Source organism: Phoenix dactylifera, chromosome 7, assembly GCF_051530095.1.
Source record: "Phoenix dactylifera cultivar Ajwa chromosome 7, Ajwa_hap1_PhDact_Kaust_v1.1, whole genome shotgun sequence".
Taxonomy (NCBI): Eukaryota; Viridiplantae; Streptophyta; class Magnoliopsida; order Arecales; family Arecaceae; genus Phoenix; species Phoenix dactylifera.
In genome coordinates, this window is record NC_143196.1 from 8,951,073 (window position 1) to 8,972,125 (window position 21,053).

At 36.7% G+C, this 21,053-nt stretch overlaps 1 protein-coding gene and 1 long non-coding RNA gene across 2 annotated transcripts in view; both read right to left on the minus strand.

Annotated features, from left to right (window-relative positions):
* LOC148702895 (uncharacterized) lies at positions 1 to 5,252 on the minus strand. The gene is made up of 2 exons (XR_015967282.2): positions 4,755 to 5,252; positions 1 to 915 (listed from the first exon to the last, which is right to left on the minus strand). It is a non-coding gene; the product is annotated as an uncharacterized LOC148702895 (long non-coding RNA).
* A 1,603-nt stretch (positions 5,253 to 6,855) lies between these two features.
* Positions 6,856 to 21,053, minus strand: part of CCD1 (carotenoid cleavage dioxygenase 1) — a 30,087-nt gene continuing 15,889 nt past the window's right edge. Inside the window, exons 4-16 of the mRNA XM_039127444.3 lie at positions 20,844 to 20,914; positions 20,111 to 20,125; positions 18,994 to 19,105; positions 13,651 to 13,750; positions 13,414 to 13,476; positions 13,022 to 13,132; positions 12,754 to 12,938; positions 12,450 to 12,585; positions 10,056 to 10,173; positions 9,875 to 9,976; positions 8,224 to 8,475; positions 7,317 to 7,428; positions 6,856 to 7,096 (exon numbers count right to left, since the gene is read on the minus strand). Of these exons, the coding sequence (XP_038983372.1) occupies positions 7,067 to 7,096; positions 7,317 to 7,428; positions 8,224 to 8,475; positions 9,875 to 9,976; positions 10,056 to 10,173; positions 12,450 to 12,585; positions 12,754 to 12,938; positions 13,022 to 13,132; positions 13,414 to 13,476; positions 13,651 to 13,750; positions 18,994 to 19,105; positions 20,111 to 20,125; positions 20,844 to 20,914 (1,407 nt within the window). The 3' untranslated portion in view covers positions 6,856 to 7,066. The remainder of the gene's footprint in view (positions 7,097 to 7,316; positions 7,429 to 8,223; positions 8,476 to 9,874; positions 9,977 to 10,055; positions 10,174 to 12,449; positions 12,586 to 12,753; positions 12,939 to 13,021; positions 13,133 to 13,413; positions 13,477 to 13,650; positions 13,751 to 18,993; positions 19,106 to 20,110; positions 20,126 to 20,843; positions 20,915 to 21,053) is intronic.

Sequence of the window (21,053 nt, forward strand, 5' to 3'; positions counted from 1 at the left end):
ATTAATTAAGTAATTCAAATAGACAAATCTGACATGTTCAGATAATCAAATTGGTTCATTTACATAAGCTTTCAATATTCATTAATATCAAGATAAACTAACTAACTAATGACTCTGATACTCGCACTCTGCGCCTATCCCATCTATATCTATGCATCCTGCAACTCTGAAAAAGAAAGAAGAAGAGGGTGAGCTTTACAGCCTAGTAAGAATCCCTACACATCCATACCAACACAATAATAGTATGAATTTGAAAACTACGATAAATCAATGCACATATCATGAAATCATATACCGGCTATCAAAAGCTCGAATAATTAGTATAAATATGCAAGTCAAATATCAACAAAAATTCAGCCACTCAAGTGTGATATGTCATACGATATCTCAATATCATCCTTAATGTTTTCATTGCTTTTAATTCCATTCCTTTTAAACTTGATCCGAATCAATTATCTTTTCGACTTTGGGCTAAATCCCGGTCACGTTTCCATCCCGTGACGGGGCAAACCAATAGTGTCACACTTAGAGCCTGTGACGGGTAAACCAACATTGTCACACTTAGAGCCTGTGACGGGCAACCCAACATTGTCACACTTAGCCTGTGACGAGCAAACCAACATTGTCACATTTAGAGCCTGTGACGGGCAAACGTTATGCGCATGCATGCATCCATCATGATACTAACCACAAGCGAATACGATCAAAATACAATTTAATATAAAATCATTTTTGCTTCTTACTCAACTGGATCATAGACATCATATATAGATAGATGCAAAATATTTATATCATGCAGGATTGGCGCATAAGGATTCTTACCGCTTTGCTGATAACCCAGACAGACCACCGTGATCTACGAACTAGGGTGCGCAGAACCCTGCTCAATATCTTTTTGTCCAATAGATTGTTCCCCTACAGAACCAAATCAATATTAAAAATTATCCGGAGTATCTGACAACCCAAAATCCTCTATTGACCCACGACTATCCAGCAGTCCTTGCAAACAATGATCTCTCCGAATCAAACTAGAGAGAGAAAATTCTAATCTAGAGAGAGAAAACCTATAGAGTGAGAAAGTCTCGTAGAGAGAGTCCCAAGAGATTGAAACTAGTCATGGGCATCGGGCCGGGCCCGGCCCAGGCCCACCGGGCCACGGACTAAACGGGCCGTGCCTGGCCAAAAACCCAAGCCCGGCCCGGCCCTAGGCCCGTGGATTGGCGGGCCGGGCCCGGCACGGCACGAGACGGGCCGTGCCAAGCACGGCCCATCACGGGCTGCCAGACGGGCCGTGCCAGGCACGGCCCGTAACGGGTCCAAACGGGCCGTGCCTGGCACGGCCCGTCTGGCAGAAAAATTCTGCCCGTTACAGGCCGTGCCTGGCACGGCCCGTTTGGACCCGTCTGGCAGGGGGAAGAAAATAGTCGTTTCCAACGGCTATTTTTTGGTTTTTTTCCCAAAATACCCCTCCCAACAGTCCAAAAACGGCTAATTTGAGGGGTATTTTGGAAAAAAAAATTTTGGAGTCCTATAAATACCCCTTTCCTCCCTTATTCTCACCACACCAAACCAACTATTCTCTCCTTCTCTACTACTACTATTTCTCTCTTCTAAAGTGCTCTTCTAGCAATTTAATTTTTAGTTTACATTTAGCAAGTGTTCAAGTGCTACACAAGAGGAGGTTCCTGTTGAGAAGAGAAGGTCACTCCTGTTGAGAGCACAAGAGGAAGCTCAGAATCTCGGCTCTACCTCTGCCCTCTGACCCTCTACTCAATTCCTCCTTGTGGTTAGTTTTTATTTTTTGCATTCATCAATTTAGATATGTCATCTTTTGAGGAAAGTCATTTTGGCATTCCTCCTGTTTCTGAGGGAGAAGAAACTAATCCCCAACCCCATGTTCCTAGTTCCTCTAGAACTAGTGAACCGAGTGAAGATCAAACCTTTTCTCGTAAGAGGACTAGTGCTGTATGGAATGAATTTGATAGAATTATGGTTGATGGAATCTGGAAAGCATAATGTAAAAAATGTGCCAAACTTTATAGTTGTAGTAGTAGTGGGGGAACAGGTCATTTAAAAAGACATCAAGAGAGTCATAGGATGCATGATTCTCATGCTCAAAGTACCCTTAATATACAAGGGGGATCACTTGTAGGTAATTTTGCATATAATCATGAAAATCAAAGAAAAGCACTTGTAAAATGGATAGTTAAGGATGAATTACCTTTTAGTTTATGTGAATCTTTTAATTTTGAAGAATATGTTCAATTAAACCTACAACCTGCTTATAAAAGAACTAGTAGGCGTACATTTAGAAGAGTAGCTATGACTAACTTTTTAGCAATGAGACAAACTTAATTGAAACACTCTCTACTTTAAATGTAAAAATTTCATTAACTTCTGATATTTGGTCAGCATCTGTAGGTAGTAATTGTTTTATTGCCATTACTGCTCATTATATTGATAATGATTGGCAATTAAATAAACATATTCTTGCTTTTCGTGCTTTTGATTTTCCACATTCTGGGCAACAAATTTCAAATGCCATTTATCAAACTGCATGTTCATATAATATTAATGATAAAATTATGTCTATTACTTTTGATAATGCATCTAATAATAATTCTGCTGTTACATTATTAAAGGACTCATTGCATCCCATGTTAAATGGAAATTTATTGCATATTAGATGTGCATGTCATATCTTAAATCTTTCTGTTCAAGCTGGCATGGGCATGATTCAAGATGTGATTTCAAAAATTAGAAATGCAGTTTCTTTTATTCATGCTTCAAGATCAAGACTTCAAGAATTTAAGAAACTATGTATAAATCATGGTAAACGTTTTAAAAAATTTAAACTTGATGTAATTACTCGTTGGAACTTAATATATAGCATGATACATGATGCATACCCATATAAAAACTTATTAAGTGCATATATTAATGATCGTGGATTAGGCTTTACATTGACTGAAACTGATTGGAATAAAGAAAAAATTTTGAAAGATTTTTTGCTTATTTTTATAATGCTACTAATGTTCTTTCTGGTATTTATTATCCAACTTCATGTTCATTTTTACAACAAGCATGTATAATTAGTCAAAAATTTGCAGAACATAGATATGATGATGTTTTAATGCCTATTATTGAACAAATGGAATCTAAATGGAATGAGTATTGGGACAAGATATGTCCTATGCATAACTTAGCTGCTGTATTTGATTCAAGAGTTAAATTGAATGGCGTGCTAATTTTACTTGATGCATACTGTGAAAATATGATTCAAGATCCTGAACCTACTAAAATTGAGGTAAAACAACTTCTTTATGATATTTATGCTATATATGATGAAAAAATTCGTGGATCTAGATTCTCCGTACAAAGCTCTATTTCTTCTTCTAGTAGTTCTCGTTCGTCATCTATTTTTTCATTCATTGCACAGAGAAAACACACACATGCTTCAAGTTCATCTTCAACTTCTTCATCTTTAAGTAATGAACTAGAATTTTATTTACGAAATGATCTTCAGTCTGCATATGATGAAAATCAAATAGAGAGTCTAGATGTATTATCTTGGTAGAAAAGTGTTAAAAATCAATATCCTTTTAGCTGTGCCGATGTCCACAGTAGCATCGGAATCCGCTTTTAGTGCAGGTCGGCGTGTTCTTGACGAAAAGAGAAGTAGGATGACTGGCGAAACGGTTGAGATGCTTCTCTGCTTCAAAGATTGGTTGGATGCTGAGGCGAGACTTCAAGATAAAGGTGGACATAATACAACATCCTCTGATGATGATGATACAAACACTACTGAATAGTGAATACTAAATCACTGATGATTAGTAAGATTTCTTAATTTTTTATAATTGTATATTTTTATTTTTTTAATTGTTAAAGTGAGTCATCTGTATTTTTTCTCCTTTCTTATTGTATTCTGGAGGTCAGACCAAGGTCCAAACCTCCCTTCATGTACCATTTTGATTTAAATTAATAAACTGGTAGGGGTCTATGCCAAACCCCCCACCATTAAGGTGGCTTTATATTAATAAATCCTTAGTTTTCAATATTTATTAATTTATTAAAAAAAATTATTTTCATTTATTTTAAGGGGGACGGGCCGTGCCTGGCCCGGCCCAGGCCCGGTTCAGGCCCTTATGGGCCGTTCCGGGCTGGTTCACGGGCCGTGCCGGGCCCAGGCCCTTATGGGCCGGGCCGGGCTCGGCCCGCGGGCCAGAAAGTGGTAACCCAGCCCGGCCCCCTTTAATGGGCCGTGCTAGGCACGGCCCGTTACTGTAGCAAGCGGGCCGTGCCTGGCACGGCCGGCTTCGTGCCGGGCCGTGCCGGGCCATGGGCGGCCCGGCCCAGTGCCCATCTCTAATTGAAACATAGAGGGAGAAACTAGGAGAGAGAAATCAAGGGAGAGGAGAGAGAAAGAGAGGAGAGCGGAAGAAGAGAAGGAAGAGAGAGAAACTCTCTCTCTCCTCTCTTCACGTTCGGCCGCCTCCTTTCCCTCCCCTCCTCAGAGGTCCAAGGGGCGGCGGCCATGGCGGCCCGGCCCCCACTTGACGCCGGCCACAGCCTCGGCCAAATTGGCGGCCCCAGCCCCGGCCAAACTGGCGGCCGGTAGTGCCGAAGCAAGAGGGATGAGGACCGAAACAGGGATGCCCTGTTTCGGCGATTTTCTGGTGATGCATCGACTCCAATCACGACGAACAAGGCCGGAAACAACAGAGAAGAAAGAGGAGAAGGATGAGCCTTACCTCAGTCCGGTGTGGCGCTCCGGTGGCTTTCCGACGACAAGTCAAGGAAGAAGGACTCGGAAGAGGAGCTTCAGATTCGGCGGCGATTTCCGGCAATTTGGGTGGAGAAAGTCAGAGGAGGAGAGGGGGAATTATATAGGCAAAATCTCCGAATTCGATTCAAACTCGGAGAGCTCTTGAAATGCCCTCTTTTCCGCTGGATTCGGAGAGGAAGAAGACCCCAGCCGGGTTTTCTTCCTCGACCGCCCCCGTGCCAGGCACGGGTCAAGTTTTTTGGGCCTGGCCGCTCCGGGCCGGCTCTTTTTTTTTTTTAGGGGTATTACAGCAATACCTCTCAAAGATAGGTAGAGGGGGGGGGGAGAGAGAGAGAGAGAGAGAGAGAGAGAGAGAGATATGGTGAATTGAGGGTAGGAAGGAAAATAGAGGAGGAAGAGAAATTCTCTCTCTCTTCTCTCTCCGGTGATGGCGATCGAGGTTGTAGAGAGTTGAGGGAGCGGGGAGGGAATTAAACAGAGCAAAGGCTACGTTTTTCAAAATATTAATAAATAATTATAATATAATATATATAATATATAATATAAATATAAATATAAATATTAAATAATATATTTATATATAATAAATAATATTATAAATATAATACAATTTATGATATATACTTAGGATAGATATACTTATCATATCACAAGATATCTTTCTCTTCCAAGCCTCTGGCAGCCTTTGCGTCGTCGGGAAATCGGAGGTCTCTTTTTGCCCAGCACGTGTAGAGCACATGCCACCTAGCCTATGGTGGGGGAAGAAATTAAATAGAGCAAAAGTTAGGATTTTTCTAGCCTCCGGGCCTCTGTTGCTCCGACGGCTACAGGGTGCCGCCGAGAGATCCTGAATCCTCCGTTGCCCAACTTGTGCAAAACACACACCGCCAAATGAACCAGACATTACATTCTAAATGCTATAAATGTGAGTGCTATAGTCCTTTTGAGTTTTTCTTTCACGTAGCAATAAGCTCTATTATTCCATTTCTCCTTAAATTTGCTGCTCCTTTTCTATGAATTGCATCCCTATTACACAATTTTAAAATTTTCTTCAACCAGCCAACCCCTACCTCTATGTGCTTGTTTTGTGCTTCGAGGCTATTCGGAGGGAGCAAGGATCAGCTGCATCTTGGGCATCCTTGCTGATTATCTGTTAAAAAGGGCACTCTTGCTCTTAAGACAATGCCTAACACTTATCCAATACACGATGTCGATTGTTCGTTCTAATTTCTAAATTTTTTAAATAATTTTGGAGATTTTATATTAACTATTTGAACCCAAATTTTGAAGAATTTTTCCAGATTCATGGTAGTCTTTTCACCACCAAGTAGCCCCAATGCAAACTGAAGTCTAAGACCTTCGAGTTTTTTTTTTGTTTGGAGGGGGCTGGGGGTTTAGATCGAGCTTTAGTGTTTACCCATATACTTTGCACAGGTTCCCCTAAAATGAATAAGATTAAATAATAATAGAAAATTATTTCGTAGTTGTAGCCTGACAACAACTTTGGTCCCTGGAAGTCATATAATCTTACAGGTAGACTTCTAAAAGTTCCATCATCCACCAAAACTAACCAGAGCCATGTTTTCTGAAGTAATATGCAATTACATTGTAAATGCTGATTGATTTTTTTGGTAGTAGGAATATATTCATTACGAGCATTTCAGAACATTTCAGAAAGAATAAGGACTTGGCATGTTCTCTCTTGCTAATGACAATTAGCAGAACCAAGATTTCTAAATTTCCTTCCCCAGGTTCATAAGAGGATAATGACAGGAGACGAGGGTAACCTTCACAGAAGTAGTCTTGGTCCTAAATACCTATATAACCCAGTGCTTTTTTTCTTCTTCTTCTTCTTCTCTCATTCCGACACCTTACCATATTCCCAGCCTACCCCACCTAGGTCAAAGGGTAGGTTCCAGAGCAGACCTAGCCACCACTTCTCGCAGTACCAGGGATTTACTGATTTGAGGTCCAAATGGAGGGCTTTACCACCCCCAACGGTCGAGAGATGGTACCATCGAACCTAGAGCTCAGCAGTAACTGATCACAAGTGAAAGCACATAGTGTTGCACTCCTAGGAAACTACATGATAATTGAATATATAGACTGATGACACAAGTTTATAATGCGATACATATAATACCCAGATTAACGGTTCTGGTGCAGATCAATGGTATTCAAAAGTAGAGCATGCCCAAAATACAGTTGTAGCTATTATATCCTGGGCTTTCACAATCTACTGGCAAAGGGTTCTGCACTACAGAGAATCAGCATCACTCACGCTGCTACTTGTCTCTGGAGTCGTTCCTGGCAATTGCCAAAAACCTTCTATAAGTGAACACTGAAGTGAAAATATCAGGCATTTATAGGCCTCAAAGAAACTTGAGTGATTCCAAGTATTTCAAATTCTGCTGGCTCTACATAGGAACCTCTTTGAAATTAATTTGTCAGACAGTTTACTTGAACACTTTCTTATATCTTACTCCAATAAAGGTATGGGCAACAGCTAAGAAATGTTTCTACTAACCTCTGTCACAAAGAAGGCATGGAATCCATATGGAACTCTATTTGGAAGCTCCACAACTGCCACAGGATCAGCAGACATCGTCTTCGCATCAATGACATTGACTTCAGATTTCCTTCAGCAATGAAAGAACGGATATTAAAAGAAGGCCCTCATCGACAATAATAAGGTAAGTATGACATCATGAATATTGGAATGCCATATGAAGTACTCTGATATAAAATGATGAAAGTGAAACAGGCATTGACAATGAAAGAACAGATATTAAAAGAAGGCCCTCATCGACAATAATAAGGTAAGTATGACATCATGAATATTGGAATGCCATATGAAGTACTCTGATATAAAATGATGAGAGTGAAACAGGCATTGACAATGAAAGAACATGATGAGAGTGAAACAGGCATTTTAATTTAAAAGTGCAGTTATCTTATTTAAAGTGAATGCCAAATGATCCATCTTACAAATATTACATGAGAAATGATTCTATAATCTCACCAAGGTGATCCATGAAAGGAAAATGCCTTCAAAATGCAGAAACATCATTTAAACATTAACATTGAATGATTGAACTGTTCAACTTTTGTTAGGAATAAAAGAACTTGATTTTGAATGTTCCAATAACATCTGAACAAATCCACTGGTATCACCACCTTAGGGCAACAAGATATACCATAACTGCCACTATAATTGGTAAAGAAAAACTGTTTATCCTTTTCAGTACAGCTTCTAAAAGCTCATAAGAACATAATGCTTTCCTCTACCTAAAAATGAGACAATCATTTTTGACTCCCAAACATAGATATTTCCTTCCATAGCAGATGTCTCGTGCATGTGCGTGCGAGAGAGAGAAAGAGAGAGAGAGAGAGAGAGAGAGAGAGAGAGAGAGAGAGAGAGAGAGAGAGAGTACCCAGTGTTTTCATCATGTACAAAGAATATTAAATAGCCATCATCCTCTTCTGAAGTGATGCCAGGTTGGCGAGGCACGAATATTGCCTCGGAACCATATCTAGCAGGTCCCAACTCAAAGATGCCTTTCACATTTCCTCCTACTTCAAGCTTTTTCTTACCAGGCTCTGGTTCCGCATGCAGATCAAATTTGATAATGCCCTTTACCTTTGTAATGTTGTCAAGTATAGTGCCATAGACATATCGTTGTTTCCTGAATTTTAAAAAAGATGATAAATAACAAAGTATTGTGGAAATAGATGTAAGAAGTGATTTTAGTTCCTTTGATAGCAAGGACAAATTTTACATTAATCAGTATTAACATCATAAAGAAAAAAAGCAATTTACATCTTTTTCCTGAACACTATAAACACCACTGCACTATAACATTGCACCTATAGGTAACCATAATTTTAACCACAAGTATTGCCCCAACTATCTAGGGCTGGACTTATGAATCCTTCTTTACAAATCATTCCAGTCAGATAAAAGTTGCACTAGAGATGGCAATCAGGTCAGGTCTGGTTAGATATAGGTCGGATCAGATGCAGGTATGGTAAAAAATTCACCAACTTGAACCCGACCTGTTTACTAAATAGATCAAAAATTCATATCTAAATCCGACCTATTTATTAAACAGGTAACCTGACTTAACACGCATAACTCGTTTATTAAACATGTCAAGTTAGGTTAAACGGCTTAAACAGGTTAAGCAGATTTTTAATGGATTAAATGGATTTAAATATATTAAATAGGGTAAATCAATCAGATTAAACAAGACAGAAACGGATTAATCAAGTTTTAAATGGATTAAACAGGTCCTAAACATGTTAAATGATCGAGTCATGACCCAACCCAATTCCTAAATAAATCAAAGGTCTAAATCTGAACCCTACCCATTTAATAAATAGGGCTAGATGGATTGACCTGTTTATGAACCAAACCCATTTACGTCTAACCCAAACCTGCATATAGCTAGTTGTTTACGGATTGGGTCATAAATTGCCACCCCTAAGCTGCACAACTTTTTTTTTGTTTGTTTGTTTTTGTATATTTTTCGCCCCTTCTCTTCCTGGGAATCTTATTGTAGCCTTGTCTCTTTCCTAACCACTAATAAGCCCAATTAAATCTATCCTCTGACATAATAGGAACATCACAACATGTAATAACATGGATTAAAACATAACAATGCAAGGTTGCTACTATCTACTTAATTGTTTCTGTTTTACAGCCAAAGCCCCTAGTGGTACTATAACACGAAAGGCACTTTGAAGCATTACAAGGTCAAAACTCATCGCAAACTGTTGGAGACCGGATGAAACTCCTGTCAATTTTTCAGATGTCAGCAACTCACTTTTCTTGGTGGTTCAGAGCCCAATCAGTGACATGTGGAAAGGAAGTATAATAAAGGCCCAGTTGGACTTTCATAATGTGTAGTTTCACTTACAATAGTTCTAACAGAAACCAGAGACAAGCCCACATACCAAGATAAGAGCAACCAAAAATTTATGTTCTAATCTGAAAAGGGTCATACCAGTTAAACTGCAGTTTAACAGTTTACATCTGTTACATTGTATTCCCCACTGTCATGATCTTAATTGATAAAACAATACCTTCCAGTGTAACTCTCGTTGATCCGAGGAAAATCTACAGCAGAAACTGATAGTTGCTTTTGTGAAGCAGCACCATTTTTCATATTGAACCTCATTTCGTATCTGGCAAAGAAAGAAACAGTTAGACCTCAAGAAGCACAGCAGTCAAAGTAAAAGCTATTCAAAATTGGGAACTGCATACAGTTCGTTTTTGAAATTTTCAAGTTGGTCTTTCATAATTCCATTGATCATGTCCAAATCTGGATTCTCTAGGCGGCAAGTGATCAGAACGACCTCATCGCCCTCCTCCCAAGCATTTGCTGATAAAAAAACCCAAAAAAACCTCAGAAAGCTTATCCAAACAAACTTTCCATGAGCCAAAGCTAGTGTCAAACTGCTTTGAAATGTTATGAGTTCTATCGAGTATCATTTCAAATAACAAAGTTTACAGTCATCTTGCATTAGGCAAAGAAACAATCAAGATTATAGTTTAATTCTTGCTTGCAATTGACTTACTTTAAGTAGATTGATTGATCAATCCAAAGACTTAACGTATATCATTCATTTAATCTTTGATCAACAGAAAATTTGGCACAAAGTAGACTAAATAGAATACATGACAAAAGTACATTGACTTATATAAATACTTATCATTCTTTTGCTTCATGTGTGTCTAAACTGGTTCAAATTTTCAAAGACTACGGATGAAGATAAAAAGCTCTGCAGAAGGAGAGCAGGACAAATCTGCAGATACGAGTCTAGAGAATTAAAAGTCAAAATGTAAAAGAAAGTTTATGGTAGTGTTCCCTGTTTATCAATATTATAGGAACCAGTAGAGTCATTCAGGCAGCAGTAAATTTATTATGTGTGGCGGCAAGGAAACAGACATAATCTAACGAGGGAAAAGAACAGAAGTATACTGCATCATTTTGCAAAGAAAAAAAGGCAATATGTATACTATAACGTAGAAAGAGAGTTTATTCCTTCTCAATTTCGATTGGTCAATTCTGTCAATATTTTTTAACAAAAAGCCCTTTAATACCCGCCTGCCCGCCTGCCCGCATTGCTCGCTTTTAGTCTTGTAATGACTATTTCTAGTTGTTATACCAGAACATACTGGATACTTTGGCTAATCATACAGATTCCTACAGTTAATTTGAAATGCTTATATAACTACATAAGTATGAATATAGAAATAATACTATAGTACCTTAGACATTAACAAGAATTATTAAGACCATCGAATTGATGAGCATTATTTCAGTCCCTTTACCAAACCTACCATATGTAAAATGCACCTAGATTGACAATAGACAAGCTGTTAGACTAAAAAGCCATAAAAATTTCCACAAAAAATACAAGAGTTCTTTCTGCGTGACTTATGTGTCAGGTTATCCCATATTACCATGCATCCCAGATAGAATAATATTATTTTACTGGCATTGCTTGGTGCTGTAAAATGACTACAAACTTAAAACGCTAGAACATTATGAATGATCATTAATTTGGCCTGAAAAGTCCAAAACTATTTTTATTATTTTATTACCTTTTCATGGCTGTTAAAAACCTTAAACTGGGAAGTAAAGCATAATGAAAACAAATGACAACAGTATTAACTTATGTGCATTTAGCACCACTCTCAAACTTAACTGTATATTTCCTTCAACAAACAATTTCGACCATTAATATTTTATGATAAGTAATTATTTTCTTTATTTCTTTAGTTTTTCCCTTCCAAGAAAATTTACCTTCATTATGTATCGTACAATAAACAGATACAAGTTGTGTATGTACTCCTGGTAAAAATAGGAGCACCCTATTCCATTTCATCATTCAAGAACAACAGAAAAAGAAAGCCTTTGAATATTGGGTATCTGTTGTTGGCCGAATACCACTCCAACCAACAGTCATAATTTCTTCGCATGTATTTAAGAGTCCCTTCTCCTTTCCTCTATTGCAATGGCTTGAAATTACATATGTGTTTTAACTATTTGTTGATTAAACAGGATATCAATGCATATTCATATTAGTCTAGGTTCTTAACAATAATTTTAATTTTGTTATTTACAATTGTTTTGTTTTTGTTTCTGTTCTGTGGTCTTATATACCTAGCAGAGCACGTGCAGAGCACGTGCAAAGCACATGCCATCTTACTAGTGACCAACGCATTGACAATGTCAACAGGATGTCTAGGCTGAAAGATGCAGCTATCATTGTCAACCCATCAAGACCAACAACATTTGGCAAGAGACAAGTAGGTGCAACATGTCAATCAACAGATTCCATGAAACTCTTGCAAAACGAATCCAAAGCAACCACTAAACTAAATGATATGCCACATATGTATTATATCTATGGCGCATATAGACAAGAAGGAAAGAATGGAAAAGATATAAACTAATTTAAGAAGAGGAAATAGAAAACAAAAAACTTGTATTGATGACTAGCTAAATTCATGTATACCAGCACGACTAATCTATACCAGTACGTCAAGCCTCACTAGAACAATTATAAGATTATGTAGTTAGATTTCTTGCTCATGCACCATGCAACATCAGGAAGTCAAATAACAGCCACAACAAAATGAGAGAACTACCATTATGAAAAATGAAGCAATTTGGAAGCTCAAACCATCTAATATGATGATCATCCTTTGCATATCGTGGAAGTACTCCAAAGCGAGCTTTCTTTGTGGTATCGAATGTGAAGATTAACTGTCCTTTCACCATTTCCTGGAAATAAATAAAAGGAAAGCAAGATCAAGAACCAAGAAAGTGCAGCTAAACTGCATGTCCATTTTCAGAACCAGAAAACACAAGTTATCCTTCCTAAAAGCATAATAATATTGTCTTCTCTAGATGAAGAAAATATGATAGTAAAACATATGATAATTCTAGCACCTTTGGTCGGAAGAACAAAGGTAGGTCCATGAAGATGGCATAGTTTTCAGTGATCGCAAAGTCATGCATCATGACAGGGTCAGATATCGTTATTGGTACAGGATCAAGCATAACGCCACCCTTAGAAATGACTCGATAAGTACAATAGGGAGGTGTGTGTGAATATCCAAAAGTAAACATTTCATCTGCATCAAAGAGTCAACATAAATCAAAAAGCTGTCATATTATATGCCGCAATAAATAAAATGGTCTTTGGCTTCAGTCTTACCAGTGAAAGGGTCAACCTTTGGGTGAGCAGTGAATGGATGTGCCAACCTCTTGTCATAGTCCAACATCCCAAGGGTTTGCAAATCTCCATCTTCTAGAACTTTAACAACATCTGTAAAAAGCAATAAACGGAGTGCTGAATTATTAATTCTGAATAGCTCAAAAGAAGCAACAAGCCAGAAGATAGGTAAGCGCTAAATTCTAAACTGACTGATGGAGAATAGCTACTTGTAGTATGTAGATTAATTTTTATTCAAGAACTTCGATGAGTGGTCCGTGGTCCACTCCTATGTGCAAAAGTTGGATATACCGACTTTTTGGAGGAACTAATATGGAATCTAGAATGTCAACAAATATATGATGATGATTTATTCAATTGTTAAAAATACTTACATGGTTTATCTGCTTCTGACAAAGCCAAAAGTTTACCATGATGGTATATAAGAGCCGTATTACCTGGAATCAGATAATGTCATGAATTCAGTCACAACAATAATCAAGCTTGGCCTCACCAAGATCATAGCTCAACATATATTTTGGTCTTGATGACTTAAAGGCGTCAGTCTCATAATCTTTTTCTAAGGTGGAAATGAATTAGCTGATTGACCTTCTTAATATGACAAGACCTACCTGTTCCTGTTCCATATGAAACATCCAGTACTTTCAATTTTGCTCGAAGCAGTTGCATTTGAACCATAAACAGTCCAAATAGTCCCTTGAGGTCTCCAATCTGAAGATGTAAAAACAGCACAATTAAGTGCTTCACCATGATTTTACCAGTATGTCATGAACAAGCAGAGTGACCATGTAACAGTATGTCAAGAGTAAGGCTCTAAGAGCACCATGACATAACCATCCAACCTTATCCCAACTATTCAGGTTCGGCTAAAGGTTCGAAGACAACTGACGCAAAATTTTTGAAGAATGCAGAAAATTTAGGTAGTCTTCTACTGGTTACGTCTTACTTTTCGACAATATCCAGTGTCAAGATGCCAATATAGACACGGGAAGATCATAAATCTACAAAGAGAGTAAAGAAAATTGCAGACCTCTGATGTAGGTTGAGAATTGAAAAATCAGATTCCTCAAAGAAATTATTTTCCCTATTCTGATTCTGTCATGAAGGATGAGATCTCTGAGAATGTCTTAATAGAATTAGAGTATGGTTTTTTTTTGAGGGTAGAGTATGGTAGATTATGTTTAGATGTGACTGTGGATCGTTCTACGAGAATTGAAATTACTGAGATTTAATAAAGAATTTCCAAAAAATAGTTATAAAGCAGCTTTATTGAACTGATGATAGTGTTGGGCACTTGAAAACACCAGTTGGGCACTGAAGAACACCTTTAAGTATATTTCATACAATGTCTAGAGGAGACAAGGGTGTTGAGTTTGATCTTTGCTAAAAATGAGGAACTTGTAGAAATGACTAAATAAGAGGATGGTTTGGAAAAAAACTGGTAAAGGCCAACTAAGGACACCATAAGAGAAATCACTGGAAGGCAATCATCTCTCACTAAACTATTTCTCAGTGCTTAAGGATCTCCATCTCCAGTTTTAGAGTTAACAGAGGATGACTTCCCGTGAGAATGATCAGAAGAAACTTCATTTTAAAGGACCTGGCCTTAGGAATGAGTCACTTTTCTGCAGGATGCATCTAGGAGAAACCAATTAAATGGTATAATTGTTGTTGTTAATATTGTTTATGTGTATGTGAAAAGACAAAGCTGTCATGATATTGTCATGACCTATACCACTTAAACTAAAAATCACGTGTCTTTGTAGTCTCCAACCTATGCATTAAATGAGTACAAAAAATGAACAGTTATAATTATGTAAGACCATGTTTTGCTATGATCTAAGCATTAAAATTTATTGATTATCAACCTATGTATGTTTTAACATATGTAAATTATGATCAATAAGTTGGATTCTCAATTACTATGTAATTTAGTATACTACCGAATGAATTGTCCATTTTGTGTCCACATGATATATAGGTCAGAGGCCACAAAATACGTAATATTTGGTTTTTAGGATTTTTAATAGTGTAGATCATAATAAATGGTGGAGACTTTTGATTTAAACAGTCCATTTTTTATTTTGGACTTGAGAGGAGTATATACTCTCTCCTCTTGAAAGAAGCATAGTCCATCCCTTCATTATATGAGTGTACAACATACATGTATATATACATATATTTATACATAAATATGTACAAATATTTATGTATATATATGCACATAGATACAAATATATACACATATACATGTGTATACATACATATACATATAATATATATATATATATGTATGTATGTATGTATGTATGTATGTATGTATGTATACGTGCATATATGTATATATATAGCAACCAGACATGTGCAATGCATGTTAAAACATTAACAAAAAATTCAAGGAATTGAAGATAAGAGAAAGAAAGCATGTGGCTTAAAGAAAGAGAAACAATGTTTTTATTTATTTTTTAAATTTTAAAAAGAATCCAATCAATTGGAGAAGTGGATGAAAGATAGATAAAGTTCAATTAGTTTGGGATGTCCAAGAACAATTGGAGATACAAGTGCACGCTAGTTATATATCTAATTTCTTAATCATATTTTTCTGCAGATATTTATGAAAAGAGGAACTAAGGGTATTCTATTCACAAAATTTGACAAACAGAATCTAGATTGGCATATTCCTCTCTCATTTAATAATATAGACACGTATATGTATACACATGTGTATACCTATGTGTATATATATATTGATAGATGGGTATCTTAAATAAATCAAGAGGCCATATTTAGTTGGTGCCAAAAGAGTTGACTCCTACTCCTTTATTTTCCTCCGGAGCAGTGCTGCATAATAATACTTGACAAGTTCTTGTGATTACACCCTCTAGATATGGTGGCACTTGGGAACAACTAACCTATAACATGTTACAGTCCCTCATTTTCATTCAAGAAGAAATGCTTAGATCAATTGCCCAACGAAGTTGAGTTCTAGCTACATTGCTTAACAAATTCGTGGACATATTGCCATAATGGTGTATGAGGCTATCCAAACTTCCTAAAATTGCAAGAGGAGGTTGGTTGTCTATGCACAACTAAAAGCACCGATGACAAACCATGCACGTAGCTTAGCATTAGACCCACCCAACCCAACAAAGTTCAATCTGAAAGTACCCTACTTAAGGATTATGATATCTTGAGTGTTAAAAGCCCTTTTATTTAGAGAGACAGACAGAGAGAGAATGGTGGTCCACGCATGTTCCAACCCTAACTATCAAAAGGCTCTTATTCAATACATATAGGTTGATTTGTAGCAAATTCAGTTCTTATCTATACATGGCATCCAAAAAGTAACTTGTTTGTGGAATTCAGTTGAATGGTCCAACATGAATACAGCTTAGTCTACACAATTCTTTCCTCAGGCGTTAGTATTTGAAAGGGAAAGGAATTGGCAAATTCTATATGCTGGTTGTCATCAATTTCCACCACGCGTTGCTTCCATAGCTGAAATAAGGGCTTCTTGGAAGGTATTGTGGTGGTGTGCACCAAGTTTCATGCAACTAAAAAATGGTTGGATGGTGATTCAAAGACGGTGATCTATTGGATTAGCAAGTCATCCATGGGCAACTACGTTATCCTCTTCTTTTTCATATCCTCCACATAAGCATACAGTGTTATTTTTTAGCATCTCATGTACATAGAAAAGGTAATCAACTTGCTGACTAGCTAGCAAGTTGGGATATGAATAAGGGTATGGATGCCAACTGTTTTTTCCTTTCCCTCTCAGCTCCCATCACTTATAGGGTTGATTGGATAGGTGTTTATTTTTGAGTTCATTTGAGGGTGAAGTATATGAAGGAATTTCTATAGGTTGTTTAAGCTCCATTTTGGCAATATTATCCTTGATGAACATTATTTTTAACTTGTTGACTTTAATACAATGGATTCCAAGTGTTTTAGGTGTGTCATTGATGCAGAAATGACTAACTTTAATCAAATCATCCAACAATAATAGTTCTTTAAATATCAATTTGATAGCTCATGAGTCAATATCCTTTGTAAGTAAACAACTATTTTATTTTATTTTATTTATTGGCCTTTGTTTACACATTTTTAACATTGAGAATGAAAAATGATTGTTAGACAGTAGCATCACAAGATGATGGGGTTGATAATTTTCCTATTGGCCAAGACTTGACCAAGTATACATAATTACACATCATGTCAATGTTCATCAAGATTGTTATTAGAGAAAAAAAAGCATTTAAGATAATCAGCTCTCAATCTTCTTAGCATTACTCATCAGTGATAAATTAATGATAGAGATAAATTCCTCAATCTAGTTGATAAATTCACCAAAACTGCATGCTCATAGGACAATCCAATAAGTGAAAGTTCTGTGTGCTTTCTTAATAGGCCATATGGAGAGCTTCAACAAATCTTGGTCTAGCAAGGGTTTGTAAGCTATGCCTAAAAGAAGCCTCAACATTTGCAAGGACCATCAAAATTGCACAATATACGCTCTAAATATTTACATTTTCATTGCAATTATGATTAGTTATCCCTCTAGGATGATTCAATTCATATAATAAATAACCTATTCAAATCAAGAATCTTCTAAACATTTTCTCATGCCTGAAAGTAAGATGACATAAAGATATTTGGAAGAGTACATGCTTCACATTTCATGGTGCATAATTAAATTATGAGGTGCCAAAATTTAGGATGACGAATAGAAAAAAATTTGTGCAAACACTCAAAAATTTTAGTAATTTCTTCCAAAAAGATAAATCTAATACAAACCAACTTTTCACGTGTAAAGCACCAGCTTTCACTAGTCAAAATAATAGTGAAAAGTACATCATGAGCTGAAATCAGCCAAGCAAATGGATCACATTGTATAAAGTCAGTTTGCTCTACAACATCATCATATTCCTTTTGGACAGTGTTGCAAGGACACAGACATGAGAATTGGCTTTAGACGCATATCTAAGTGTTTGACTCAAGAAAAAGAAAAAGTAAAAGGAAATGGAGACTCGTAGGAAAAACTATATTAAACCAAATTAATTATATTAACTAAATTACTCGAACTTTTAAAAAAATGTATAGTAGTAGCTCAGGTATTAGCTCAAGGATTATATCTAAGTGTTTGTTCTCATCCAAGCTCGAAGATTAGCTCAAGGATTCAAGAAGCATGACATTTGCAAAATCATCATGATGCTCACATCCTTCATCAAATTATAAAAACAATAAAGAGCCTGCTTTTAACAACACTATGGTGGGTTGAGCTCATTATTAGGAACTCTCCATGGATCATTAAGAGCTACAGCCAAAGAAATCTATACGTATTTAAGAGCATATCCAACTCAGACATGTATATGACATGGATTCTTCCAGGTGAAAGTGAGAGTCCAAGCAACACAGCTTTTGGATGATGAGTTACAAGCTAGTCGAGCTTTATATCAAGTCAAATTGATCAAGCATTCAGAGCAGCAAGTAAGCTCAAATTTTGGTCAAAATTAATTAGGTTTGACCCACTATAGTGCTCATTCATCCAGTCATTTTGACAGGAACACTAAAAACAGGCATCTCATGAGGAAGTAGAGCCTCTAGAAATTATGCAGAGATGTGGGCCTATCCAGACAAGACTACAAGGCACCTAGCGCCAACAGAAATATTAGCAAGAACATAGATGGAACTCAGTGTAATTATCTGCATGAGGTTCACGGTGCAGGCCAAGCAATAAGCAAGGATATAGATTGCAGGTTAGAACAACATATGAAATTTATTACATTGGAATGGGAACAAGCTAGAAACCCAGGATAGCATTGCCTTGAAACAATTTTAAAGCACTATATATGTCTCGTGTAGCAACTTTTCCTATTTATAAAGTGCAAAGGCAAGCACAAGATGGAAGAAAAAACACAGGTATGGAAAAATGGACTTAATTACTTGTTCACCTTCATAAATTTTGCTCCACCAAAAAATTCTTCTTGTTTCAGTCGCGAAGTCTTAACATAGCGTGAAACATAAGTTGCTTTTCCATCCTTGATGTGCATGCCGTGAATCATTCTACAAAGTTAAAAAGAAGTTTTCCATTATACGTCAGTTTTTTACATATCAGGATCATTTACTCAATTAAACATATGCAACTCCCAGAACCAATGAGTATGTGGCTATCCAAGAGCAGGAAATGTTACAACTTTGAAGAAAAAAATATCTGAATTCAAAGAGCATGGGTGATTTGAAGATGATTTCAATTTACTTCTCTTCAGTAATTCTCCCATATCTCCTCTCCTTGACTCTAGTCCATCTATTTCCTATTCTTACAACTATATATTTGGAAATTGGGAGCAACTGAAAATAGAAGTTCCATGTGAATAATCATGCCTTACAAACAAGTTGCACTTAAATCAAATGAAAAATTGGAAGCTGCACTGCAAACAATTCGCATCTAGTGAAATTCAGAATTGAGAAAGAGCCTATAAAACATACTGTCCTCAGTTAATGCTAAATTACTTTTAATTTTTTCAGCAAAATAAGATGCTTTGAGACTATAAGAAATATTTAGAGACTCCATGAATATTTTAATATACTATGCCAGGATAACATGTAGAAGCATCTAAGCAGTGCCACAGTTATGGTAGAGTTGAGGAACTGAAATGAGAGAAACATAAATTGAAATAGAAGAATTACAAAAATTAGCTATCAACTAGAAGACCAAGGATACATTAATCATTCTTTATTTGGCACATAGTATTAGCAAAGACTAAATTGTGTTGAAATATCATTCTGGTAGTATCAATACAGTAGGGTCATAACCAGCACACTTCACTTGGAGAATGGATGCACTATTTGCCATCTTTGGATAGCACAACAGAATACAAGGCAATCTCTAGCAGTCATAAACTATGCATTAGATTATCATAAGTAACCAGCCTGCATCAGGAATGTCCACGATCAGAAGTAACCATGAAACCATGTAGCTCAAAATAATCCATATTTCATGAATATTTCAAAAATAGTCTACAACCAGGCCATTTTGGTTCTTCAACAAAGAAGTGAGTAAATACGCACCCATCTCCGTCAAACCTGCACAAAATGAATAAAAAAAAAATAAAGTAACCATTACCTTGAATATGTCTCTAGAAAGCTTGTTGGAACATATGTCCACTACTTGCAACTAAAGATGTCACAGCAAGAGCTCTCTTTCATTATGAATGTAAATATGAATATGATTGCCCTCACTAAGACAATGGAAGATATGCACTGAATTTTGATGCAGAAAGGGTTACATTTAAAGAGAACAGGGCAGGTCAAGAAGTATGACAAATGTCTCTGGATGTATAGAAGAATGAATAATCACAAAATCAGGATATTAAAATAAATCACCAAAAGCAAAAGTTCATAATTCAGCAAAAACTGGGAGAAATTATTTTGATTGTTGGAATGATAGACTTCTGTAGCAAGCTAAAGAATATCAGAAACATCTCCACGCACAGGCAAATTCAGCAACTTTGTTAAAAAGAAAAAAAGAAAAAGAAAAAAGATTGATGAGTTATTAATAAAGTCAGGAATTAAGTAAAAGTATCTAAAATTATTCAGAAACTACTAACTTTCCTTGACTCTACATATGTCATGAGAATTTTTACTGAGAAAAAGCAAACTCATAAGAGGAATTTCCAATAATCAGACACCTTGTGACCAAGGAAAAATGCTGCGTGGTGCATATTTATGTAGAAAATCAAATTTAAAAGGGGGAAGGCGTAAATCTTAAAGTTACGGGAGGAAGAATCATGCAAGAGGGTACCAGTGATATCCCGCCACAGGAACGAACTTGGGATTCGGTCCAACTCTAACAAATTCACCATTCAAGCACTCCTGCCAACCAGATAATGCACACTTCAGGCTATTCTCATAAATCCATTCAGATGCAGAGGTGGTGGTGGTGAAGGAAAAAAGAAAATGAGTTCAAATCCTTTCCAGTTAAATCATGCAATGCCAACTGTTAATCAACCAG